The 26,919-nt window shown below is 54.6% G+C and overlaps 2 protein-coding genes across 2 annotated transcripts in view; both read left to right on the top strand.

The window, feature by feature from the left end:
* The window catches only part of AGRN (agrin), a 94,824-nt gene extending 73,723 nt beyond the window's left edge, over positions 1-21,101 (top strand). Inside the window, exons 20-38 of the mRNA XM_065855059.2 lie at positions 44-178; positions 1,263-1,390; positions 3,048-3,162; positions 3,774-3,893; positions 4,140-4,496; positions 6,155-6,347; positions 6,890-7,105; positions 7,761-7,990; positions 8,605-8,739; positions 8,879-8,975; positions 9,718-9,882; positions 10,472-10,583; positions 11,362-11,373; positions 11,891-12,007; positions 12,347-12,536; positions 12,808-12,895; positions 16,696-16,920; positions 17,852-17,955; positions 18,365-21,101. Coding sequence (XP_065711131.2) covers positions 44-178; positions 1,263-1,390; positions 3,048-3,162; positions 3,774-3,893; positions 4,140-4,496; positions 6,155-6,347; positions 6,890-7,105; positions 7,761-7,990; positions 8,605-8,739; positions 8,879-8,975; positions 9,718-9,882; positions 10,472-10,583; positions 11,362-11,373; positions 11,891-12,007; positions 12,347-12,536; positions 12,808-12,895; positions 16,696-16,920; positions 17,852-17,955; positions 18,365-18,522 — 2,897 coding nt within the window. The 3' untranslated portion in view covers positions 18,523-21,101. The remainder of the gene's footprint in view (positions 1-43; positions 179-1,262; positions 1,391-3,047; positions 3,163-3,773; positions 3,894-4,139; positions 4,497-6,154; positions 6,348-6,889; positions 7,106-7,760; positions 7,991-8,604; positions 8,740-8,878; positions 8,976-9,717; positions 9,883-10,471; positions 10,584-11,361; positions 11,374-11,890; positions 12,008-12,346; positions 12,537-12,807; positions 12,896-16,695; positions 16,921-17,851; positions 17,956-18,364) is intronic.
* Positions 21,102-23,936: 2,835 nt separating this feature from the next.
* The window catches only part of LOC136111275 (tyrosine-protein phosphatase non-receptor type 11-like), a 33,892-nt gene continuing 30,909 nt past the window's right edge, over positions 23,937-26,919 (top strand). Inside the window, exon 1 of the mRNA XM_065855304.2 lies at positions 23,937-24,046. Within this exon, the coding sequence (XP_065711376.1) occupies positions 24,033-24,046 (14 nt within the window). The 5' untranslated portion in view covers positions 23,937-24,032. The remainder of the gene's footprint in view (positions 24,047-26,919) is intronic.

Raw genomic sequence — 26,919 nt, 5'->3', positions numbered from 1 at the left:
CTCTTGCCTCCTGCTGGTGGATGCTCCTCTTAATGCCTTGCAGGGGAAGAGGAGGTGGAGGAAAACCAGGTAACGTCCACCCCAGCCATCGAGAGGGCGACGTGTTACAACACGCCGCTGGGATGCTGCTCGGACGGCAAGACGGCGGCTGCTGACGCCGAAGGCAGCAACTGTCCGGGTGAGTTTGTCCTCGGGGCTGGGCTCCCTTTGGGCGGTCAGGAGTCAGACTGAGCTCTTGTGTTCTGCAGTTTTCTTCACTTAGGTGACCACTTTCTTCCTTGACTTCTACAGCCTTTGAAGTTTGGCCAGTGTTTTGCTCAGGCTTCTGCAGAGCTGACGGCTGCACTGGGGGGATGCGGGAATTGCTTGGATTCCCATTTTATCCATGTTGATGGCTGTAAAGGGAGCTGGGCGAACCAGGACCAATTCCTGGGGACTCTGAGCTCCTCTGGCTCCATGCTGTGGTTCCCAGGGGTGCACGTGGCTCTCACGACCTTGGTGGGATCTGTCTTCTCCACTCACAGTCCGTGTTGAGGAAACACAGAGCCACCCGTGTTGGTCAGGTTGCCTGGTATATGCATCTAGTTACCCTAAAAATCGTTGCTCTGGGGCTGTCTCCCAGGTGTTTCATCACTGAGGTCCTTCTTAACTGTCCCTGTTCCTTGGGGTTTCCAGCAGGACATCCCCTTTTCCTCTGAACACTGCGTTCCCCTTTTAACCCACGAAAGGACAGCAGGGCTCTTTCTGTCGCTGCCTCTGCCCTCCTATAGCTCCCTGGAAGGGATTCACACCTTGGGTCCCTCTTGCAGCTTCGGTTTGGTTTTGCAAGGCTGGGCACAGCCTGTTCGTGAGCAGGGTCCCTGCTTCCCTCTCCCAACACAGGTCTTCTTGTCCAGAGTCCACGTTTCTCCCCCCGTTTGCATGCCCGTGTCTGATCCTGCTGTGTTGACTATGTGCTCTGTTTAACGTCTTTCTCTCGTTACTCAGCCGGAGCAGGGGGCTGCTCTCCAGGCCGGAGCTCAGAGGAAACCGTCTGGTAAAAGCCGCCATCTCCAGCCTGGTCTTTGCCATCTGCTCCAGCACCCTCTTGATACTAATCCCCCATGGCGCAGACCCATCCAGACTAACCCAACACTGGCACTACCCACACACTGCCATCCCCCTTTACAACCCCAGGGACTCCAATGCTCTCAGCCACACGCCTGCCCCCTTGCCCACCAGCCCACTAAAGGCGTTTGTCTTGTCTACCCTCCCTCCCGTAGCTACCAAAGTCTTCCAAGGAGTCCTCATCTTGGAGGAGGTGGAAGGCCAGGAGCTGTTCTACACCCCTGAGATGGCTGACCCCAAGTCAGAGCTCTTTGGCGAGACGGCCAGGAGCATCGAGAGTGCGGTGAGTCCTTTGTGTTTCATAGATTCGTAGAATGTCCTGAGTTGGAAGGAACCCACAAGGATCATCGTGTCCAACTCCTGGGTCTGGTTAGGACTCTTCTGGCCTTGGCAAAAGGAGAGAGGACCCTGCCCACTGTCTGTGCTGGACAGGTGACTAAACCCCAAATATTCGCTTCCAGAAGCACAGTCCTATTCTCACGCATTCTCCAGCCTGCTGAGCTCCTTCCAGCCACCCCGCCAAAGCAGGGACCAAGTGCTGTCACATTTCTGAGCACCGTTCCTGATGTCTCACCATGGAAACCACGTTTTTGCGTTTCCTACTGCTTTGCATTTTTGTTCACGATGGCTTCTGGGGAGGCCCTGAGAGCACAGAGACCCACCTGCAAAACGTGTCGAGTGCTTTGGAGGAGCATCGCTCCATATTGGGAGCAAACATGGCTTATTGCCAGGGCCAGTATTTCCTTGGAGTGGCCACTGAGGAGTGGAAGGAGATGATGCACCAGCTCTGTCGAGGAGGTTCCCTCTGAATTTCCCCCATCTGTGTGCATTATTGACCTCTACCATGTGCTGTGTCAGCGGGTTCCATCATTTCTTGTGCACCAGCTCAAAAATTATCCTTTTCCAGCTTGATCTTGGTGGTGGGGCTGCTCAGACAAGAGGTCCTGCCTTAACGCCCTGGATTTCCCAAAGTGTCCTTATCTCCATGAAAAACCCTTGGACAAAAATGTGTCCAAAACCCCTTTGCCCCTCTGGTTCAGCCACACGAGCTGGGAAGCTGCTGGTGTAAATCCAGTCTCCCACCTTTCAGGAGAACCCCCCTGCATTGCCAGCTCTTGGAGGAGGCGGACTTTGCGTGGCAATGTGTACATCTGTGTATGTATGTGTACATATGGACCTGCCAAGGAAGTGCTGGGTGGGGAGAGCAACATTATACTGTAGCGTGGCACAGCAAATACAAAGCATCTTCGCAAGGAGATTAACATATTTAGAGCTGGTTCCAAGCTGTATTTAGAAGTTGGCAAGTACAGTCGTATAAGCAGATGTGTGCCTGGCATATGGACCATATGGTCCACGCAGTTCGGTATCACAATAGCAATATTTCCCGATACGGCAGTGGCTCCTATCTGAGGATCCAAACACGCATATAAAAGCTTCATTCACTGCTTCATCCATTTTTCCCCCTGAGAAGGCAGGAGTGATGCTGCTTTACCCCTCCGAGGTCATTATACCTGAATTTATAGGGGAAGATTGTAGCACAGGACCATCAGTCAGTTTTAACTGACTCGCTGTAAGCCTCGGACCGTCACTGTCACCTTCATGTGACTTCAGACAAATCCTGCAATGCCTGAGGGCCAAGTTTTAAAAGGCGGTCGGGTACTTAAAGATGCAGAACGGTGCCTTACGGGATTTTCCAAAGGGCCTAAGCAGGTTTACGCAGCTTTAGAAGAGATCAGTAAGACTTAGCTGCCATACAATAGAAAATCCCTGCATGAACTGCGAGGTGTCTGTGGTCTGGCTCTGTTCTGCTCTTCTCCACAGCTACGATGGGGATAGCTCAGGAGTCACTGAGACTCACGATCTTTCACCAAAAGGGCCCATGTCCCAGGATGTCCCCGTTAATCGGTTTATCTTTCCTCCTTCACCTCCGACTGAACTAGCTGGATGAGCTTTTCCGCAACTCCGACGTGAAGAAGGATTTCAAGAGCATCCGTGTCCGAGACCTGGGGCAGAGCAGCGCTGTCCGTGTCATTGTGGAGTCCCACTTTGACCCAGGTGAGAGCCTTCCCGGTGCTGAAACACACGTGCGGCAAAGAACACGGAAGAACCTTATTAAAATTTGCTGGGGATATGTGTTCCCTCCAGCAGAATCAACAGAGGTTGGGAGGAGCTGCACCCTAAGCTGGTGCCTGGAAGCATTTTCCTAAGGAAAGGAATAATAATTACTGGAGTGAGTTCAAACAAGGGCAACGGAGCTGGCAAAGGGGCTGGAGCACAAGTCTGATGGGGAGCAGCTGTTATTTCTCCCATGTAACAAGTGATAGGACAGGAAGAAATGGCCTCAAGTTGTGCCAGAGGAGGTTGAGGTTGGATCTGGGGAACAATTTCTTCCCCAAAGGGCTGTGGGGCATTGGAAGAGGCTGCCCAGGGCAGTGCTGGAGTCACCATCCCTGGAGGGTTGAACAGACATTGAGATGAGGTTCTCAGGGACATGGGGTAGTGGTGGACTTGGCAGTTAATTGTTGGACTCGATGATCTTAAAGGTCATTTCCAACCAAAATGGTTCTATAAATGTGGGTCCATTGTGGGGAGGTCATGAGGGGGGAACTGCCAGGCAGGTCTGCATCTTCACTCTTGCCTTTCTCCTTTCTCCTGGCTACGATCAGCCACTTCCTACACGGCAGCTGACGTCCAAGGGGCCCTGCTGAGGCAGATCAAAGCTTCCAAGAAGAAGACCATTCTGGTGAAGAAGCCCCAGCAGGAACACGTCAAGTTCATGGACTTTGGTGAGCCCTCTCTCTTTGTCGAGGCTTTCAAACAAGGAGGCTGGCTCCTCTGGTCCTGCAGGAGCCTTGGGGACCAGGGAGCGAATGGGAGGAGGGCCCTTGGGTTTTTGAGTCCACAGTAGCCTGGGAGAACCATCCATCTGAGCCTTTCTGCTGCCATCTCACCCCAAAAACCCCGGTGGCTTTCCCTGTCCCCAGAGAGGGTTGCAAAGCACCAGTTTCCACCGACGTTTCGCTGTGTTTCAGACTGGATCCCCAGGCTCTTCACCACGACTGTCACCACAACTACAGCCACCACCATGGCCCCCGCCACCACCCGCCGGTACACCACGGCCGCCGCTGCCACCACGGTCCATGTCCTGCGCCCGGATGCCGCCGGCCGAGCCAGCAGCAAGGCGGCAGTCGCCGTGAGCACCAGGAGACCCCCGGCCACCCTGCCGGCCACCACCCGCAGGAAGCCCACCCGCCTGCCCCCCGTCACCAAGAAACCCGCCCGGCCCTGCGACTCCCACCCCTGCCTGCACGGTGGCACCTGCGAAGACGACGGGAAGGAATTCACCTGCAGCTGCCCAGCAGGGAAAGGAGGAGCCGTCTGTGAGAAACGTATGTGCCCGGGGACTGCTGGGGGAGCTGGGGTGTTCAGCCTGGAGAAGGGGAGAAGAAGGCTTTGGGGAGACCTTATTATGTCCTTTCTGTACTTAAATGGGCCAATAAGATAGATGGGGACAGACTTTTTAGCAGGGCTTGTTGTGATAGGACAAGGGGTGATGGTTTTAAACTAAAGGAGGGAGATTTAGGCTGGACATGAGGAAGAAACGCTGGTCTGGGTTGCTCAGAGAGGTGGTGGATGAACCATCCCTGGAGACATCCCAGGCCAGGCTGAACAGGGCTCTGAGCAACCTGAGCTGGTGAAGATGTCCCTGCTCATGGCAGGGGTGGCACTGGAGGAGCTGGGAAGGTCCGTTCCAACCAAACTATTCTGTGGTGCTATGATGCAGAGCTCACAGCCCTAGGATGGCAAAAGCAGGGACAGCACAGACAGGTGAACCACATCTCTTGGAGCTTCAGGTTCCACCTGGAGGCTCCAGCTGAGGACACTGTGGGGACACCGCTGGGAACCTTTGCTTTGCAGCTGCGCCTTTTCTGACCTGTTCTCCAAAAGCTTGTGCTGCTGGGCAAAACCAGGGCTGAGGCTTTGAACAGTGTGACCCATCCAGTGTCCGTCCGTACTCCAGCAGACGGCTTGGACTGGTTGGTGATGCATGCACACCCAGCAGGAGGTTCTGCAGGGCTCCATTTAACGGTGTTTCTTAGCTCAGCCAAGAACAGGTTGTACATAAACTGTGCTGCAGGGTAAGAAGGTTCAGGAGCAGCTTCTTGCTGGCTGCACTTCTGATACACCAGTGCCCCGAAGCATCGGGATTGTGATCTGCTTTTCATCTCAGCTCGTGGCATTGTCACTCACAGCTCCTGCAGCTGGTGACTGCTGGTTAGCATAGCAGAGAAACAGGTACTATCTGTCCCCTCCAACACAAGAACTTGTGTGCTGATAATTCTCTGCTTAGCAAACAGCTGCAGGCTGGCAGCCGGCTTCACCACAGCTGCTGGTATTTACTGGGAGCTCCCACTGGTGTCGCTGGTGGGCTCTGGGCTGGTTGTGAGTGCTTATACGTGAAAAGCTTTGTCCCTAAAGCCTTAAGTTGGAGCGCTCGAAGCTGGAACTGGATGTGGGTGTCTCGTCCTGTTCATTTTAATAGATCCCTTGGAAGATCTCAGCTGCAATAAATAAAAGCCTGGGGTAATGAATGCAAATCTGTCATGTGGGATCCTGGGAGGACAGATAATTTGTATCTAAGGAGCAGGGAAGCAGAGCTGGGAGGAGCTGTGTGTGCAGCAGAGCTCAGCTGGGGGCACAGGGCATGTGGCACTGGGCATGGGGAGGACCAGCAGCACTGGTCCTTGGAGGGGCTGACTGGGACACCAGGAAAGCCAAGCACTGGGGAGCGATACCACAGATCTCTAAAGCCCGGGAGCAAAATTTGGGAGGCGTGCTGACACGAGGGGGGTTGCTTGCTGCCGGTACAAGTGTCTAGGAGGTGGTGACAGGAGTAACTGCACTGGAGCTTCTTTCTGCCCTTTCACAAGAGCTCTCTTTGCTTGCACGTGTAGGAGAGTGTCCACAGGCTCATGTCAGGCTTTTATCTGCTCCCTGTCCTCCTCTTCCACCCCCTCTTCCCTCCTCTCACCCCTGGCTCTTGCAGCTATCAGGTACTTCATCCCCAGCTTCGGTGGCAAGTCCTACCTGGCCTTCAAGATGATGAAGGCGTACCACACGGTGCGCATCGCCATGGAGTTCCGCACGGTGGAGCTCAGCGGGCTGCTGCTCTACAACGGCCAGAAGCGCGCCAAAGACTTCATCTCCCTGGCGCTGCTCGGTGGCTTTGTGGAGCTCAGGTGGGTGCCCGTCTGCTCAGCCCGGGGTGCTGTGGAGGAAGAGGAGCAGAACAGTCCTTGCAGAACAGTGGGACGATTCTGGGCTCGAACGTGCAGGCTAAGACACAGTAGCATCCAATTAACAAGGAAAGGAGCAGCGTTTTTTTCCAGTGTTACAGGGGTAATTCTCAACAGAGTTAATTCACTTAATTCAGTTTGAAAATTGAAAATCTAAAAGGTGTGGGAAGTTGATTTTTTTTTTTCCAGCAAGTGAGAGGTCTTTTTTTGGCACTGCTGGGAAAAGAAGTGCTGGTGGGGAGAAAGAAAGGGAGAAAGGCCCCAGAAATCTGAGCTGAAATGATTTTATTTTCCCCCATTCCAAAAGCCGAAGGTGTAGATTCAAAATGAGGTGAGGTGGAGACCTCTGGAGACTGCAAAGCCCAGATTAGTTCTGGTGGGGAGGGTTGAGGGCTCCCTGGGACACAGCAGCCCCCATGCCATGGTACAGATGTCACCTTTCTGCAGGGTGACACGGACACAAGCCTCCCCCTCCTCTCCTCCAGGTTTAACACCGGCTCCGGCACGGGCATCATCACCAGCAAAGTCCGCGTTGAGCCTGGCAAGTGGCACCAGTTGGTGGTGAACCGCAACCGGCGCAGCGGCGTGCTGTCCGTGGACGGGGAGCCCCACGTCAGCGGGGAGAGCCCCACCGGCACCGACGGGCTCAACCTCGACACCGACCTCTTCATCGGGGGAGCGCCGGAGGATCAGATGGCGGCGTGAGTGCTGCGGCACGGTCCTGGTGCTGGGAGAGTTTGGAGAAGGGAACGGAGCTGGGGAAAGGGCTGGAGCACAAGTGTGATGGGGGCGGCTGAGTGACCTGGGGGGTTCAGCTGGAGAACAGGAGCTGAGGGGAGACCTTCTGATCTCTGAACTGCCTGAAAGGAGCTTGGAGCCAGGGGGGGTCGGGCTCTGCTCCCCAGGAACAAGCGCCAGGAGCAGAGGAAACGGCCTCAAGTTGCACCAAGGGAGTTTGAGGTTGGATCTGGGAACGATTTCTTCCCCAAAGGGCTGTGGGGCATTGGAAGAGGCTGCCCAGGGCAGTGCTGGAGTCACCATCCCTGGAGGGGTTGGGAGATGGAGATGAGGTTCTCAAGGACATGGAGCAGTGCCAGGGGTGGGTTATGGTTGGACTCGATGATCCTGAGGGGCTTTTCCAACCAAAATGATTCTGTGATTCTGTGATCTGCTGCAGGCAGAGCATCCATAGTGGCTGCATCCCTGCTCCAGGTGGTGTCTGGGCAAACGTTGTGGAGCCGGGGAGGCTCTTAGCACCCTGTTCATGAGCACAGCCTGACCCAGATGCCCAGAGACCCTCTGTGTTTTTGTCCTCGGGGACAAAACCCCCACCCACCTTGTCCTCTGTCCCCACAGGGTGGCAGATCGGACCACGGTTACAACAGGTCTGAAGGGCTGCATCCGCCTCCTGGATGTCAACAACCAGATGTACGACCTGCGGGAGAAAGGCAGCGACGTGCTGTACGGCAGCGGGGTGGGCGAGTGCGGCAACGACCCCTGTCACCCCAACCCCTGTCACCACGGGGGCATCTGCCACGTCAAGGAGGCAGAGATGTTCCACTGCGAGTGTCTCCACACCTACACCGGTATGGGGAGGGGGCTGCAGAGCATTGGTGGGGGCCTGATCCCCCCCAAGGGGTCCCAGAGCCTCTGGGGCTGATGTCATGAGCTGCAGTGGGGAGGGACGTGGGCTGGAGTGACAGCACTGGGCTGGAGGAAGAATCATGGGCTCAGTTTTGGGCCCCTCACAAGAAAGACTTTGAGGTGCTGGAGCAAGTACAGAGAAAGGCAATGGAGCTGGTGATGGGCCTCCTTTCCTGGAGGGGTTTAACAACCAGAGAGATGAGGTTCTTGGGGACACGGGTTAGTGCCAGGGCTGGGTTAACGGTTGGACTCGATGATCTTGAGGATCTCTTCCAACTAAAATTCCGTAATTATTCTATATGCAGAAAAGGGCCAGAATCTGTTCGTTCTCATGAACAAAAGAAATTTCCCCTTGCATTTTAGGTTTTCTAGACTGGCCAGGGCATCACCTGCCGTTTGTGGGTTCCACTGCGGGGTGGCTTCTTGGGAACCCAACCTGAGACAGGAGCCAAAGGCTGGCAGGGCATCAGGGGACACCAGAGACACTTTGGCTGAGTTGTGCCCAGTGGTTGTTGGTTTGAGATGCTGACCTGACAAGGTGCTTTTTCTGCTGCAGGCCCCACATGTGCTGACGAGAGGAACCCCTGCGACCCATCTCCCTGCCACGTCTCTGCCACCTGCCTGGTGCTGCCGGAGGGGGGGGCCCTGTGCGCCTGTCCCATGGGCCGGGAAGGGGAATTCTGCGAGAGAGGTGCGACGGGAGCGGGGCTGGGGAGGGGGTGGAACTGAGGATGCTGATTTCCCCCAGCCCAGGGGTCCAGGAGGCTTCGCCTGCTGTGGCTCTGGCTGTTGTGCCTCCTCTTCCTCACCGTTCCCTTGTTTGTGCCCAGTGACTGAGCAGGACCACACCGTGCCCTTCCTCCCCGAGTTCAATGGCTTCTCCTACCTGGAGCTGAACGGGCTGCAGAGCTTCGTTCCTGACCTGCAGTAAGTTCCAGAGATCGGGAGAGTGAGGGGTGAATGCATCACCTGCGTCACCTGATTTGGGAAGAGATTTTAGCCTGGAGAACAGGAGGCTGAGGGGAGACCTTATCGCTGTCTACAACTGCCTGAAAGGAGGTTGTAGCACGGAGGGTGTTGGTCTCTTCTCCCAAGTAGCAAGTGATAGGACAAGAGGAAGTGACCTCGAGTTGCCCCAGGGGAGGTTTAGATTGGAAATTAGGAAAAAATTCTTCCCGGAAAAGGTTGTCATGCATTGGAACAGGTTGCCCAGGAAAGCAGTGGAGTCACCATCCCTGAAGAGGTTTAAAAGGTGTTTAGATGAGGTTCTTAGGGACACGGGTTAGTGCTGGAGTTGGGTTATGGTTGGACTCGATGATCCTGAGGGTCTCTTCCAACTGAAATGATTCTATGATTCTATTCTATTCTATGATTCTATCTCGTGTTCTAAGCCTCACCTGTCACGTGCTGGCTGTCCTTAGAGATTGTCCCTTTCGTCTGCTGGAGGTTTTGTCCAGCATCACCACTCCCCAACAACACCAGGCACCATAAAGCAGCATCCTGACCACGGCAGGTGTATCTCTTACCTGGCAAAGTGTCCCACAGAGGTGGCATCTCCCTGCCATAGCATGTCCCCTGCTGGCAGAGGTCTTCCCAGGGCTTGGCACACAGAGGAAGAGGGTACATGGGCAGCTGGGTTGGAGGGTATCCGTAATCCTTCTCTTCTCAGGGACAAAATGTCCATGGAAGTCGTGTTCCTGGCCAAGAATCCCAGCGGCATGATCTTCTACAACGGCCAGAAGACAGATGGCAAAGGGGACTTTGTCTCTCTGGCTTTACACGATGGTTACCTGGAGTACAGATATGACCTGGGCAAAGGGGCAGCTGTGCTCAGGTAGGATGGGGACCTGCTCCTCAGGGTGGTGGTGACAGCAGGGGCAGGAGAGGGACAGTGGTGGCTCTCAGTGTCCAGCGCTGGCTTTGAGCTCCCCTCACCAGAAAACCATAAGGAATACGGAAAAATTTCTCCCTGGAAAGAGCTGTTGGGCACTGGAAGAGGCTGCCCAGGGTGGTGGTGGAGTCACCATCCCTGGAGGGGTTGAACAGACAGGGAGATGAGGTTCTCAGGGACATGGGGTAGTGCCAGGGTTGGGTTAATGGTTGGGACTGGTTATCTTGAGGGGCTTTTCCAGCCAAAATGATGCTATGATTGGGGACAGGCTTCCTAGTGGCCTCGGTTGTTTGCAGGAATGGCTCTTGGTCAGTTGTGGGATGGGGAAGAGCTGGGTCTACCTTGGCTTGTGCCCCTTCCCCAGGCTAATTGTGGGATGTCAGTGAATCTGTGAGCTGGGGAAGCCCCAGCTGCTCAAGCCGCGGTGGCCTGGGCAGCCCACGTTGCTCAGGGGAGGTCTCCAGCGCTGTGTTTGCAGGTGTTGACAGCAGATCTCTCACCCACGTGTCTTCTCCTCCCTTCTCACCACCAGGAGCAAAGAGCCAGTTCCCCTCAACACCTGGATAAGCGTCTTGTTGGAGAGGAACGGGCGCAAAGGCGTCATGAGGATCAACAACGGCGAGAGGGTGATGGGAGAGTCGCCGGTAAGTTGGTGGACCAGAGAGAGCTCTCGGGGCTTCCAACCCTGAGCTTCTGAGAAGTTCTCAGACTCTTGGGCTTTTAACCCCTATGGAGCATGGCTTAGGGTGCAGGAGGAGCGGGCAAGATCTTGCCAGCCCCTCTTAGCTGCTCTGCTGGTGCTGTAGGACACATCTTCCAGCTCTTCCTCCCTCCTCATCCCCCACCGCCGTTCACAGAGCTGCAGCCTCTTCGCCAGCGACACGCATCCCTGATTCCTGGGGTCTTGGGGATGTGTTTGTTTGAGCCCCCCTTGCACACATGCACGCACGCACACACCTTTGTGCGGGTTTTTGAGCCTCCCTGTACTGGGACCAGTACACAGGCACCCTTGTAGCCAAGGGAAGCCCTTCCTCGCATCCACCCCTCAAGCAGGGAAGCTGAAAATGCAGGAAAAGCCCCGATTGCTGCTGAGCTCATCCTTAAGATCCGCCTGGAAGCGCAGCATCGAGGTTACGCAGCAATCCTGCAAAAGAAGGGATCCCTTCCTCCCCTCACTCTCATCTTTTCCAGCTTCTCTCCAGCCAATGGTCACCCCAGGGTGGCAGTGTCCCCTCCTGTCACCTCCTGCAGCCCCTTCCCCTGCCCTGGCCGCCCCGGGTGCTGGTTGCAGCCATGGTCTTGCAGCCCTGTGTGTTACGACATTACCCACTGATCTCCCTTTTCTCTTTCTCTCTCTCTCTTTTTCTCTCTCCCTTTGATTTTCATTTGTATTTTTACCCTTCCCTGCTGTCTGGATCCCAGAAATCCCGTAAGGTAAAGATAAGTACAACCCACTGCACCTCCATCTCATCTGCCATTGGCACGTTGTTGTTTTTTTTTCATTTTCCATCCAGATCTCAGTGTTTCACCCACTCCCCTTCCCGTCTGACCAAGCAGCCTTAGGATCTCTGTAGATTAGAGACACTCGTTTCCTCTCCCATCATTAATTTCCAACCGGTTGTTACATTTCGTTGCGGAAGCATTTAGATTAATCCGGTCATGTTCCTTGTGTTAACTCCACAAAGCATTAGCTAGTGGTCCATATAACCGCATCCTCGCCTCGCCGCTGTGCCTTGGGGTTCCCCCTGGACACCCAGGAGGGGGCATCACCCCGGTTCTGTGCCCAGGGAACCCCGTGCCTGAAGATTCCCCTTGGGAGACTAAAACAATATTCGTTCACTTAGTTTTGGGGGCTTCATGAAGCCCCACAGAGCTGGGCCAAGTGCTCAGCTTGCAGTTTAGGGATAGCCAGACGTCTGCTCCATCTCACCTTCTCCCCTCTCTTCTCCAGGTGCCTCACACCTTCCTGAACCTGAAGGAGCCATTTTACGTGGGGGGAGCCCCTGATTTCAGCAAGCTGGCTCGAGCAGCCGCCATCTCCACCAGCTTTGATGGAGCTGTGCAGAGGGTAAGGTCCTGGGGCAGGTGGTTCTTTGGGAGGTGGTTCATCTGCACCAGCATTGCACTTGGGAGATGGTTCATCTCCACCAGCATCACACTGGGAGATGGTTCATCTCCACCAGCATCATTGGAGGAGAGCAAGGATGAGCCTGGGAGGAGGTTGTCCCAGCAGCTGGGGGACACAACCAGCTGAAAAGTGGCAGCGGTGGGAGGTGGAATTGCATCACAGGAACACATGGGGCTTGGGGCTGGATTTCCGCCTCCCTCGTCCCCCCGAGGGTGCTCTGTCCCCTCGCAGATTGCTGGGACGGTGACTCCTCTGCATCCTCTCACTTCCACCTGCCAGATCTCGGTCAAGGGGGTGCCGGTGCTGAAGGAGCAGAACATCCGCAGTGCCATCGAGATCTCCACCTTCCGAGGCCACCCCTGCACCCAGAAACCCAACCCTTGCCAGAACGGAGGCACCTGCAGCCCCCGGCTCGACAGCTACGAGTGCTCCTGCCAGAGGGGCTTCGCCGGGGCGCACTGCGAGAAAGGTGAGGCTGCGTGGGCAAGACACAGACCCTCACCCACCAGCCAGTGGCAATTAAACGGCTTGGATGATGCTGCTGGTGGCAGCATCTTGTCCTCGTTGTGGCTGCTGGGAGGGATGCAGGAGGAAGAAGCTGTGGCATTTGCAGGCTGTTGTGCAGCTGTGAATCAGAGAATCCTCTTACGAATGCTCCGTGTAAAGTGGGGGTTCCTAGTCCCCATGGATGGACAGGTCATGTTATGTTGCCTGACAGCTCTTCTTTCTTCCACCTGCAGTGATCATTGAGAAGGCTGCTGGTGATGCAGAGGCCATCGCGTTTGATGGCAGGACGTACATGGAGTACCACAATGCTGTGACAAAGAGGTAACGTGGCTGCTGAGCTGAACCGAGGTCAAAACAAGGAGTCAGGGCTGTTAGCAGGAGCAAGAGCTGGGGCTAAAGGAGTCCAAGTGCAGGTCTCAAAGAGGGACAAGGCAAACCGTGGTCATGAGCATTTGCTTCCAGCCCTTACCTCTATAATTACCTATTGAGAGGATTTTCCCCACAACATCAGTGCCAACGTCAGGGCTGGATACTCTTCATTCTGCAGCATGTGGGGCACTTTCGGGGTTAGCACGGTCTGGTTTGGAGTGGGATGGAGTTGTCCGAGTGCTCCCCATGGAGATGGTTCATGTGGCCTTGCTCCTGGATGGTGCTTTTCTATACCCCTGTGCTCAGGAACAGGTTGTGGGCTGGGGAAGAGGTTGCTCTGCCTGTGGTTTAATCCACACCTGTCTGTCAGCTGCGTTGTCCCCGGGACTGTTTGTGCAGCAAGGGACAGGGTATTGAATTTAGGCTCCATCCATCTGCCTCGTACACTCTTGGATTCCCCGCTAACACCTTGCCTGGGGACAGCGTCTGTGTCGAGCTGTTGTTTGTTGGTCTCTGTCTGTCCGTCTCTTCTCAATGTCCTTGTTTCTTTGTTTTCAAGCCACCTCACCAATGAGATCCCCGCGTAAGTACAGTTCTGCCTCTGCAGATCCTCCCTGCAGCCATCTGCCCCCCACCACGTCTCCCATTGCCACCCTGACCACCAGCCCACCCCAGGGCACGTGTTTGAGGAGGAACAGGGGCACTTTGCCCAGGGTGATGGGGACACAGGAACTGACCCAGCTCTGGCAGTTGTACAGGGGCCCAAATCATAGAATCAAAGAATCAGAATAGTTTGGGTTGAAGGGACCTCCACAGCTCCCCCAGTGCCACCCCTGCCATGAGCAGGGACATCTTCACCAGCTCAGGTTGCTCAGAGCCCCATCCAGCCTGGCCTGGGATGTCTCCAGGGATGGTTCATCCACCCCCTCTCTTCTTGGGCTTCTTCCCTAGGACAGGATTTACAGCTTTTCTGTTTTGCTGAGTGGCAGGAGTGGAGGAGAAGTGCTGGTTCGTGCAGCTCTATTCCCCACTGTGCGGGGGAGAGTTTGGGTGATACCTGCCTGTCACATCCCCATTTCACCTCATGTTCTGCAAGCCAGAGGCTTTGGAGCCTGAGTTGCGTGCATGCGTGCATGTCAACAGCTGGGGGGCCACAGAGCCCCTCAGCTGCACGTTCACAACACTTCGGGTTGGCTCTGGGTTGCTCTGGTGTTTTGGAAAGGGTTTTTTAGGAGCCAAACATCCTCCTAAGCTGGACAGTGTGCTCCAGCAGTGGGAGGCTTGTAGCTGCCATGGAGCAGCATCCCCAGCTGTCCCTCTGCACAGACACAAGCCCTGTCCCTGCAATGAGCCCGTACTTTCGTGTCCTGCCTCTCCCAGCGCTCTGCGAAGGGAAGGTCACCATTCCCAGCCTATTTTGGCTCTGCATGCCCCATCCTGCAAGGGAGCTCAGCACTTCTCCGCAGCTCCCTCCGCTGGGGTTTGGCAGCAGCACCCACCAGCCCTGCCAGGACCAAAGGACCCACTGGGCTGCCCATAAAAAGCAGTTTTTTCTGCCCCCAGCCAGACACCGGGGTGTGCCTTGGGCAGGACTAACGCTCTGCTTGTTCTGGGCTCTGCTGGCCATGACATGCCCGTACATTTTATTCGACCATATGTTTTTATATATACATCTAGTTCAAGCGGATTGCAATGCCAGGCCCGCAGTGCGTCAGGCTCGCAGGCAGCGCCAGCAGCACAGCTGAACTCCTGGGTTTCCCCTTCTCCGTGCGCACCCCAAGGCTGACTCAGAGCCTTTACGTGTCCGTTCAGGTATCTGCTGAGATGGAGCCCATTCGGCAGCATCGCAAAGAACCAGCCCGAGACCTGCCTGCAGGTCTGATAATCATAGAGTCATAGAATAGATTGAGTTGAAAGGACCTTCCAAACTCATCCAGTTCCCCCCCTGCCGTGAGCAGGGACATCTTCACCAGCTCAGGTTGCTCAGAGCCCCGTCCAGCCTGGCCTGGGATGTCTCCAGGGATGGTTCATCCACCACCTCTCTGGCCAACCTGGGCCAGGCTCTCACCACCCTCAGCATCCAAAATTTCTTCCTCACATCTGGATGCAGGAGAGCATTGCAAAGCTCTTGCGTTCCCTGTGTTCCCTCCACTGTTAAAACGCTCACCCTGGCTAAGCAAAAGCTTGCAAACTTGTCTTGCTGGCTTGAAAAACCCAGTCCCGAGGACAGTGGCTGAGGTTTCCTGCTCGTGCCGGGTGGTTTTCTCAGCTTGGGGTGCTGAGCGGGGCGGGGGGAAGGAAGGGTCTCCTCCGCTCTCCTGCGCTTATCGCATGCTCCCCTTTCTTCCCGCATCTAAGTCCTGACGCGCTGGACTATCCCGCGGAGCCCAGGTGAGTCTGTGCCGGGCTTTCGACTCGTGTCTTGTGCTCTGCTGTCGCTGCCTCGGCTCGTCTCTGTCTCTGTGTGTGTTCTGTGTGTCCGTACCCGCGGCTTTTTATTTGTAAGGGATGCAGCTCTGCAGGTGGTGAAGGTAAAGATGGAGGAAGACTGGTCCCTCAGTCCTGGAGGACCCAGACAGCAGAGCCTGGGTTACCTTGGCAGAGCAGCCCTCGACCAGCCCTTTGGATGCAGTGTCCCTTGGGAATAAAAAGCTGTCTGTGTTGTCTGGTCTATGTGTGTCAGCAGCATGTCCTGGAGCATCCCAGGAAAGTGGTGGCAATGTCACCTGTTGCCGAAGATGTTTGTGTCTTCCAAAAGGGACTGAGCAAAGATGGGGCTGGCAATGTGGGGGAAATCCTGTCCTTCTTTCACCCTTCCCTTGGCTTTCTGCCTCTCTGGACAGGCTCCATCCCCTTCAAGATACAGGGTCCTCATCACCTCACAGTCTCCAGCCTTGGGTTCCTGTTGAATTTTGCTCAAGCAGAGGCAGTGTCAGAGCAAACACCTGCGGGGCTGGTGACTGTGTGGCGATGGCACGTGGGCAGTGGGGTCCCCAGGTGTCCCAGCAGGGCGGTGAGACGGGGTTGACCCAGCTGAGCTGCTGCTGCAGAACTCCTGATCTGGCCAACAAAACCCTCTTTGTTCTGACCTCTCCCAAACCGAAGGCAGTTCTGTGGGTAAAACCCTTCTGCTGGCCAGGTTGGGGCTGGCCCACTCACGTTCCCCAGCCCGCGTACCAGATCTCTTCCTTCAGCACCTGCTATGAGGAGGTAAAACCACGGCTTGTATCACATCTGGCCCAGGTTGTTGGGTCTGAACGTTGTGCTCCATGGAGGGCAGAAGCAAGGGGTGGTAGCCCCAGGCTTTGGAGGTTCACGCTGGGTGTTCGGGAAGACACATCATCCCCAGGAGAACCGTGCAGCCCCTGCTTGGGTCAGCAGGAGGATGAACAAGCTCCAGTCCTGGTGTTGCCCAGCTCAGCTGAGCAGAGCCACATCTGCCCCCATCTAGCGATGGAGCTGGCTTAGAGACCTCCAGAGGGATGTTTCTTTGGTCCTATGCCTTGGTTCATAGCTTTCCATCTGCTCCCCCCACCATGCACCAGGCTTTCTGAGCACGCCTGGGGTATTGCAAAGGCAGCAGGTAGGGACTGGGACCCCGCATGTAGATGCCAGGGGTTGGCTGAAGGTGTTGTCCTCAGCAGCTGAGCTAGTTGGCTGGGGATGGAGGAGCCGACTGGCTGCCTGTTGCTTTTCTAGCCACGTTTTTAACTTTTCTCTGTCTTCTCCCCCACTCCCATCTCCATGGACAGCGAGAAGGCTTTGCAGTCAAACCACTTCGAACTCAGCATCAAAACAGAAGCCACCCAGGGGCTGATCCTGTGGAGCGGGAAGGGGCTGGAGCGATCGGACTACATCGCCCTGGCCATAGTGGATGGCTTCGTCCAAATGATCTACGACCTGGGCTCCAAACCAGTCGTCCTGCGATCCACCGTCCCCATCAACACCAACCAGTGGATTCACATCAAAGCGTACAGGTGTGAAGGGGAGCAGAACCGCGGCGGGTTGCTCTGGGATGGGCAAGATGTGAGCTGAAGAGCCTGAGTCACGGCCGTCCCTAAGGGTCCTCAAGGGTCACTTGGATAAGAATAGAGGAGAGGCATGTGGGCAGTGCCGCGTCGGAGGGGTGCGTGTTGTGACACGCCGGGAAATGTCAAAGGGGAAGGCTCGAGGAGGTATGAGAGCTTCGTGCCTTTTATTTTAGCTAGCTGAGGGTTTGACATTCTGTCCCTGTTGAGCCTGAGATGTCCCTTTTTTATTTTTATTGATGGTGGGAGTGGCGAGCGGGTTGCATGGCGAGCGGGTTGCATGGCGAGCGGGTTGCATGGCGAGCGGGTTGCATGGCCAGCGTGCCGGGGATCGTTGCCGTGGGGCTGGAGGCAGGATGGGTGGTGGGGCTGGGGATGTGGGGCGATGCTGGACCCCACCTGTGTGGTGCTTCCTGGGGGGTAATGCACCAAGGTTCCCACTTCTTTTCCAGTGCTTAAAAAGATGGGGACAGACTTATTAGCAGGGCCTGTTGTGATAGGACAAGGGGTGATGGTTTTAAACCAAAGGAGGGCAGATTCAGGCTGGACATGAGGAAGAAATTGTTGCCCTTGAGGGTGGTGAGAGCCTGGCCCAGGTTGGCCAGAGAGGTGGTGGATGAACCATCCCTGGAGACATCCCAGGCCAGGCTGGACGGGGCTCTGAGCAACCTGAGCTGGTGAAGATGTCCCTGCTCATGGCAGGGGTGGCACTGGGGGAGCTTGGAAGGCCCCTTCATCCCAAACCACTCCATGATTCTCCCCAGGTGGAGAAGGGCTGATGGTGCCCAGTGTCTGGATGTAGCATGAAGCAGAGGGCAGCTCTGGGATGTTCCTCTAAGGTTGCTCATCATCTGTTTCTTCTCCCCTCCTTTGGGAGCAGGGTGCAGAGAGAAGGGTCCCTTCAAGTCGGCAACGAAGCCCCCATCGCTGGCTCTTCCCCACTCGGAGCAACACAGCTGGACACAGACGGGGCCCTGTGGCTGGGTGAGTGGGGCTGGGGGGCAGAACCTGCCCTGTGCCCCTTGCCGAGGGCTCAGAGCTGCAGATGGGGACGCTGACGCTCCCTCACGTGTTTCAACGGGACATCTTTGTAATCAGCCCTGCAGAATTTCAGGGGCCTTATTGTGCCCTAGTTGACATTTCAGTAACTGAAACAAAATTCAGCTTAAATTTGGGCACAATCTCCTTGGAAATGAAGTGGTTTAAGCTGAATCAGTATTTTAGAATGCAAGTTACCGTTCTAAGCGCCTGCAGGTAAACCTGCAAGTATTGGTTAGACTTGGTGCTTTTCTGATTTAAATAAAAATAAATACAGGCCAGAGAGAGGCTTTTCCCCGCTCTTGAGGAGGAATTCCCAGCGGTATTTGCAGACCGTCTGCGCTCTCTCTTGCAGGGGGGATGGAGAAGCTGAGCGTGGCTCACAAGCTGCCCAAAGCCTACAGCACCGGCTTCATCGGCTGCATACGGGACGTGATTGTCGACCGCCAAGAACTGCACCTGGTGGAGGACGCTTTAAACAACCCCACGATATTACACTGCTCAGCCAAATAGACCCCCAGAGACCCTTCCTTCTCCCTCCCTCCCTCCTGCCTATTGCTGTAATTATTTTCTATTTTTGTAAACTTATTGCTTTTTATATTTTGGGGGGAGGGGGGAAAGGGAGGGGAGGAAACACCTTTTCTTTTGGGTTATTTGTTTGGTTGCAGTCTATCCAGGTCAGTCAGACTCTAATCAAACAGCAGCGACAAAGAACAAACCTTGAACCAAGTCTCCAAGAAGTGACAGAAGAACTTCCCCATCGCACCCACGTTGTAAATCTTACTCATACTTGAAGCTTCTTTTTTTGAGGGGTTATTTTTCCCGCTCCTTACTTGTGTTCTTGGGTTGTTGTTCACACCTGCGGGGGAAAAGGATGCTGGTGCTGGCGAGACGTGTGGATCCACCACCTTCCCATCTCATTCCCGGCTCCAAAGCCGCCTCTGCCATGGTGGCCGAGCAGGGACGTGACCATCAGCAGCAGGAATTGTCACCCTGCGTGGGCACTGCCAAGCCTTGTCCTGGCCCTGTCTTCACCCCATCTCCCTCCTCCCCTCCTTCCTCTCACTATAATTTATGTGTGTAAGAATCTCAAGTGCTTTCCTCCTTTATGCTCTGTTAAAATCAGGGATGCCATGCACTGGAAGAGAGACCAAGGTCTGCTCTGAGCAGGCAGAAAAGCATTGCTCTTTGGTTGTCTTATGACTGTTTGCTGGACTGAGAGGTTCCAGGGGGGCAAATCTGGATTTCCCGGTTGCCTCTCCTCCTCCTCCTCCTCCTCTTGGACGTGTGCAGAAGCAGCTGTGAAACCTCATTTCCACGCTTTGTGTTTATCCAGACGTGTCCTACCAACCTGCTTGTGCCCTGGCTGCTCTTCCCAAGAGCTCCTGTGTCCCCAGAACTTGCAGCACGTCTCCAAGAGCTGGAAATGTTCTCCCTCTGCGAGGGCACAGGGATTAGGTCCCGTGTCCTTCCGTGACCCGTGTCCGTTTTGCAGCCTCCGGGCGTGACTTGCCCTCTGTCTCCCATGAGGACACTGGGGACCCAGCACGTGAATCTCTACAGCTGGTGTTAGAGCCTCTCCCATGAGGAATAATGGGAATGTTACCTTTGACTTCACATTTTTGCGATGCCCGGTGCAATGCGGGGTCTTCCACAGCGCAATCAAAGCTCCTCTGATATTTCCAACCCAGCAGCAATAGATGAAATGGGAATGGGGTGCAAGACAGCATTTGGGAGGAGGGGTTTTATTTAAGCGTTTTCTTCCTCCGTGCAAATCTTGAAAGCAAATACTGTGGTGCCAGTTACAAAGCCAGTATGTGCGCTTCTAAATGAATGTACGTGTGTTTGCGAGTGCCTGGCGACCCGCACAATTTGGGGTGCAAACACTGAAAATCCCATAAGCAGAACAAAGGGATTGCAGCTGTGGCAGAAATGACCCCCTCCCTTCAGCTTCCTTCTCCATGGGAAGAATTTACTGATGCTGTGTAGCATCTCTGTCCCTTTCCACCCCCGGGACGTGTCCCTGTCCCACCTGCGGTGGCAGCTGGCACTGTGTGAAACCCGCTTTATGGAGCGTACAGAATTAACCTGAAGGATCCCACCAGCCATCAGGTGCTCATTAATACCCCGAGTGCCAGCGTTTTGCTGTTTTGCCGTAATTTTCTAGCACGCTTTGTAGCGCGTCTTCGCAAAGTAGCGCGCCCTTTAAGAATGTGGGTTCTCAGCACTACATTTTGAGCCGTGAAAAGTCAAATCGCCTTTCTCAGGGTGAGCTCTGAACACGGATGTAACAAATGTAGTGTAAAACCACTCGGGTTTCTTTTTTTATATTAAATTAAAGGAAATCTCTCCCCACTCCCTCTATGATAATCTATGGACATTCAACCAGTGGTCACATATTTCTGGCCCCTGTGGATTGGAGCCTCTGAGTGCGTGTGTGGCAAATACCACATTTTAAGTGATGACTGTATATAAATCGTGGTTCCCGGTGGTGCTGTGAAAGGGATGGACTCTGCTGGATTTTTGATTTGTGGGTCGGGAGGAAAGCGCGAGACCCACGATCGGTGCTTTGGGAACATGAATTGTAGCTGGATGTGCCAGGTCCAAAGGGAGAGAGAGGGGCAAACGCAGAGGAAGCTGCTAATTTTCTAGAATGCCACTGAAATGAAGCCAGGGTCACTGCAAAAAAACAAACAACAACCTAAAAAAACCCTCTGTCTGCTTTTGCTGGGGCTTGGAAATGCCTTAAAACAGGACCTTGCGTCCTCGTCATCAAGCATCCTGAACCAAGGTCAGATTCAGCAGTGCTCCCTAGGGGCTGTGCACTTAACTTCGGCTTTATTTTTAATAGCATTTATAACATGTGTGTACAAACAAAAAGACATTGAAGTTGGGTTTTTTCCCTGTTATTTTTTTTTTTTTTTAAAAAAAAGATGTCCATGTGGCTTCATTTATAGGGTAAATTAATGACCGTTGTGAACTGCTGTATGAATTCTGAAGGGCAATGCACAGTAGAGGAGCAGCATGATATAACCATTACTAACTTGTGTCTTTCGTCAATCACCATGAAATAAACTTTGAAAACTATTGAATATGTTTTTAAGGGGCCTGTTGGTTTTTTGGATTCTCCGTGTGCCGCTCGCTTGCTCGCGGGTGTTGATCTCCTGGGCAGGTGTGGTGTGAAGTCAAACCAGCATCTCCATCTCCCTTAGAACCAGAGCAGCTCATTCAGATCCCTGCTGCGCTCTCTAAATGCAGCTCCTTTATGAACGTCAACCCCGTGTTTGCAGGAGGAACGCTCTCGTGTCTTGTCTTCCCCTCCTTTGTGGCCGATTGTGCTCTGAATAATTTTATGTATTCAGATATCCACCAGCTTACCCTTCTTTGCTGTGCATGCTTTTATCACCGCTATTTTTTTGCAAAAGGGGTTTTTTATCCCATCAACATCACACCATGTCAGCAAGAATGAAGTGATGCTTCTGCGCCATCCAGGGCAGCAGTTTGCCCTGGGTTTTACCCTCTGCGAGCTGAGGAGCCATGGAAAATCAACCACAAGTGTGCAAGCAGGATGTGGTTTGAGATGTATCAGTGTCTGTGTTCCTGTGCTAAACGAGTCTTCCTAATGGGGCATTTCCACCTGGCCAGAGCCCCAGCTCGCTGAGCTCTGCCGCTTCGTCTTTCTGCGAGAAAAGAAGGTGGGAGGTGGAGAATTCTGTTCAATCGAGAGCTCGTGTTCATCCAAGCGCTGTGAAGTGAGAGAAGAACGTGGGTTTCCTGCCATTTGGCAGGCGGCTAATTTAGCAAACCGAGTCATTTTGCTCTCCGGCGCTGATGCACATCTGATGGCTTGTCTGTAGGAACCGGCTTTTCAATGGACAACGAGACGCCGGAGACTCACGATGGGGAACAATGAGGCCAGTGTTTGAGCAGCCACAGGGGTTGCACAACTCGCGACCGCGGCCGCGTTTTGCTCAAGATCGGCCTCGTGGTGCAGCGTCTGCTTGACAATGACCTTATTGTGCCACGACAGGCACGGACTTGCAAAGTCGGTACCTCTTGCACAGGCGTTTTGCCAGCTTTGCTGCAAAGCAGGAGGAGAAAAAGCTCCCGGTGCCTGGGCCAGAAGGAAAAGCTGAGCTCTGGCAGCTGGTTGGGTTGTGGGTTTTTTTTTTACTACAGGCTGGAAAAACCCATGATGAGGGGGAAGAGGAAGGAAAGACGGACAGGAGCCGCGCTGGGGGCACGCTTGGGCAGGCAGCAAGCGTGACTCAGAGGAATGGCCTGGCCAGGCTTTCTGGCAGCCCTTGCTCCGAGCCGAGCCTGCTCATCGCTCACACACCACGTGCACATCAGCCTGCGCGCCCGGGGAGCAAAGGCGAGCGGGTGATACCGTCAAAAAGGAGAAGGTAGTTGGGGCTGGACGGTCTCAGCCAGCCCAGGCACACGCTCTGTAATTGCAAGATGAATCTTATACCTCCCTGAGAGCATTCTCACTTTTCTTCCCTCCTAGATATGCCCTGCAATGGACAGGAGATTCCAACACAAGATCTTGCAGGACCGTTTTCACCAGTGTCCCAGTTGCATACTCTAGAAACCAGTCCATCTGTTCTAGGAGTTTCCTTCCATCTGTATTTAACCAAGTAGCTGAACAGCAACCCCCCCCACCCATGTGCATGAGAAAGGGTCTTGTTCCCTTGTTCCCCTCACACAGAAGTCACAGTTTGCTCTCTCACAATGAAGTCTCAGTGCTCCGAACGGAGGTCCCAGTAACGAGGAGCCTCGATGGCAGGGGAAACGAGGCAGGAGAGGACAGGGGTCATTGTTACCAGGGTTGCTATTTGGCCTCTGCGGTCCCCGTTGCCCCGTGAGCAATGCGGTGGCACGCAGGACAGCTCTGCAACCCGCCAGCCCTCCTCGCTGAGAAATGAGCTGGCTCCTGCCGCCAGCTCGCTGGGTATTCCCCGAATAGACATGGAATTCGCTGAGTCTTATTATAGTTATAAAACTGCTATTTTTGCTGCTACGGGTAGACTGAGGGGGGGGCTCGCTGGCTGTATCACTGCTTTTTCTCTCTCTTGGACAGCTGGCTTTGTTTTCTCACCCAGCATTCATGAAAGGTGCCAGATTCAGAGCATTTCTTTAGGTTAATTTCTGTCTTTTTAAGTGAAGCAACATATATTTGACATGAGTTTCTTGAAGGCCTCAGAATTTACACTTCAGATGGCAAAACGTGCTCTATTTGTATAAAGCACATTGGGTGCCTATAGTGTGAAGGGGCTGGTGCGCAAGTGTGATGGGAGCGGCTGAGGGACCTGGGGGGCTCAGCTGGAGAACAGGAGCTGAGGGGAGACCTTCTGATCTCTGAACTGCCTGAGAGGAGCTTGGAGCCAGGGGGGTCGGGCTCTGCTCCCCAGGAACAAGCGCCAGGAGCAGAGGAAACGGCCTCAAGTTGCGCCAGGGGAGGTTGAGGTTGGAAATTTGGGATAATTTATTCACAAAAGGCCTATTGGGTGTTGGAACAGGTTGCCCAGGGCAGTGATGGAGTTACCATCCCTGGAGGGGTTGAACAGACGTGGAGATGAGGTTCTCATGGCCATGGGGTAGTGCCAGGGGTGGGGTAATGGTCGGACTCGGTGATCTTGAGGGTCTTTTCCAACCAAAACGATTCTGTGATTCTAAACCTCCCCATGCTGTAAGACTCAGGTGCTGCGCAGCTGCCTAGAGAGGAGCGTGGATGCTCCACGCGTGGAAAACACGCTTCCCAGCCTGGGGGTGAAGGAGAAGTGGAATTGTTCCATGTTCCTTGCTCGGATCCCACGCTGTGCCCGTGTCTCTGAACGGCCGGACCGGGGCTCAGGGCGGGGCCGAGCCCGGGGCGGTGGGACGCGGGTGGGCGGGGCGGAGGGCGGGGATTCCCCCGCGTCACAGGGAGGGGTTTCCCCGGCGGCCCCGGGCCCAGCGGCCCCGCCGGTGCGGGCAGTCGGAGCGGGGCCGGGGCCGCTGCGCGGAGCTTCCGCGGAGCCATGACCTCCCGCAGGTAAGACCGGACCCGACCCACCGGACGCCGCTTGCTCCGGTACCGGCTCCGAGCTGCTCCCCGTTCCCCGCGGCTCCGGGAGGCGTGGGGAGGAGCGGGCGGTTCGGTGGTGGCTGTGCTGAAGTCGCAGCCCTTGTCCCACACACCCTGTCCCGGGGTTCTCTTTGGGGTCGTCCCCTTTGCGGGAGAACGCTGCAGCCTCAAAGCATCTTGTCTCACTGGGTTCGGTAACTTGTTATCTACACTAGAGATGCTGAAGAGGGGGATGCCAAAACGGGACCGAGCTTTAAAACTTGCTTGAAATATCTTTGTGGGCTGTAAGCTGAAAAAAAAAAGATACTTAAGTGCATCTGGTGTGTTGGTGGTGCCTCCCCCGGCTTGTTCCAAAGCTCTTCAGTCTCTTTCTCAGACTGTGTGACTTAGGGACATGGTGCCTTCATGGTTCTTCCTTGTTAGCTGTGGCCTCAGGAGGGGTAAATGTCCACTTAGGCCATGCTCTGGTTCATGTTTAGCAGCCGGGTCGGACGCCTGGCTCACCATGCAGAGGGGTTTCTTAATGCAGAGGGGTTTCTTAATGCAGAGGGGTTTCTTAGTAGCTGGTTTGGGGGTTCATGGTTCTCGCCTGTCCTTTCACAGAGACAGCCCTAAGGTGACCTGGAAAAGCGTTTGTTGCTGTTAGAAGTCAAGTGTGTTTTGAAAAAGCCCCGAGGAGGGTGGTGACCGGGGAGCAGCCGTACAGCTGACGGTCACTTCAAGCTGAGAAATGGGATCGGTTACAGGACAGGGAGCGCTTAGGGGGTGTTGATACGGGACCATCATGAGTGGGCTTTCCACAGCCACCTCCTGAACATGTACTAACTCCACATGGTCCTACGTGCCTTCCTGCGATGCCAAGATGCAGGGGCTTGGTTGGTTTATGGTGGTTTGGGTCTCCTTTTGTCATCCGCTCTTTGTCTCCTCCGTTGAAGCGCTGAGCTGCGTTTTGTGAGTGTCTGGTTCGAAGCGTGCGGAGGTTTAGGAAGAGGCTGTGTTCATCTTTGCAGTTGTGAAATATGCTTGCTGATGGAGTACAAAGCAGAGAAGCTGGGACTTGGGGCCTCTGGATTTCATTCTCAGCTCTGGTAGTGCCCTCTGTGCCCACAGGCAAGTCAGTATTTGTCTACACTGCCTATACCTTGCTCACTCCACCCTGTCGGGCAGTTCCTGAGGGCAGCAGACGGCTGGAGACAGCACCATGGTTGTGATGCTGCTGCCAATGCAGCCCGTGCAGGAGTCCCGGGAAGCCCGGTTGTGCTGCTGCTGCAAAGCGCTCAGACCCATGGGGATCGGCTTTTGTGCTGGGGGTTGATTGCTCCTGGCATCAGTTGCCCCCATCCTTGCATCCTGCCAGCATCGTACCTGCGTCCTTTCTGCAGCTCTCTTGGGCTTGCATGGGAACCCTCGGAATTAAGGGCGCTTTGGCATTAAAAGGCTTTCGTGCTGATTTACAAAGGCTGTGTGTGGAGCTGCTGAAAGCCAGCATGTAGTTGTTTTGTTGTGATTAAACAGGGTCCTGCGAAGCAGGGGGATCTGTGGGGAAGTGATTTCTCAGTAGCTCGGTCCCAAAAGAGGTGCTGGCTCATCTCTTTGAAGAGGGCAGCGCTACTGTGAAATGAAACTGCAGCACTGTCCCATGGCTGCAAGGGAGGATGCACTGGTGGATGCAGTCAGGGGTCTCTGGGACCGAAGGATGCTGCATCCCTTTCTGCCCTGGCTTGGGGGCAAGGTGATAGTGATACAGATGTCTGAATCGGGGGAATGGCTTCAGGAGCAGGCGCGGTGAAACGCCGACATATCTAATCACCCAAAGGTTATTTTTTGCTGTCACTCCTCCTCCTGGGCTGTGTGACTCTGCCAGCGCCAGAGCTGTTTGGATAAGCACGTGTCGCTTAACAACCGATGCTCTCACGGGAAGCGCAGGCTTATCCGAGCGCTGGGACCAGTAAAACCAATGCTGAGCGCTGGGCACGGCTTAATGCCGCTCCTCCTTGCATGCGAGTGTCTGGGGATGGACTGGGAGGGGATGGGGTGAGGAACAGCTTTACCCTAGGACACCCATATGTGCGAATTCTTTTCAAGGAAGGCATGTGGAAGGCAAAATAAACCTCTTTCTGGGTGTTTGATGTGTTTGGTAAGCTCTCCTCGTGGCAGGGAGAGGTATCGAGGACTGGGGGATGCTGGTGAAGCCCTGGTGTAGAAGTTACACAAGTTTGTCGCCATCAGCCTAAACTGCAAAGCTGTTGCAAACACTGAGCTCCAAGCTGCTGCCAGGGCATTATTGCATTATTTCTTAGAAACAAGTTGTTGAAAGAATGACCGTTTCTTACCCTCTCCCAGCTTTACTGGCATGTGACCTCTCAACTGTGGGAAGGGTTTGGAGGTCAGGGATGTAGCGACCACAGCAAGGACAGAGAAATCGTGGGGTTTTTGGTACAGTGAGAAGTCCGGTATCTAAGAGTAACTGCAGCCTCCTCTGTTTAGTGCTTATGTCCGCTCGGGTGCGCTGGTGCTGTTGGGGGGGTTGGTACCCAGGTAAAACACTTAATTTCTGTACCAGATTTGACACAGAGCTGCTGAGCAATGTCCCACAGCCAGCGCTGAGAACATGTGCTCGACAACTTATTCCCTGCGTTCAAACAAACCTTCTAAAAATCTAGTTTACTGCTTAGCTGAATTACTCTGTCCACACTGATTTTATGGCATACTGTGGGTGGTTCCCTTTGAAATCCCAGATCGCTTGTAATTACAAGCGTTAGCAGGGCTGCTGCAGGCAGCGGGGTGGGACGCAGCGGCTGCTCCAATGTGGCTGATATATTGGGATTGCCCAATCTGAT

The sequence above is a fragment of the Patagioenas fasciata genome, chromosome 23 (genome assembly GCF_037038585.1).
Source record: "Patagioenas fasciata isolate bPatFas1 chromosome 23, bPatFas1.hap1, whole genome shotgun sequence".
NCBI lineage: Eukaryota > Metazoa > Chordata > Aves > Columbiformes > Columbidae > Patagioenas > Patagioenas fasciata.
This window is presented reverse-complemented; position numbering and strand designations above follow the sequence as displayed.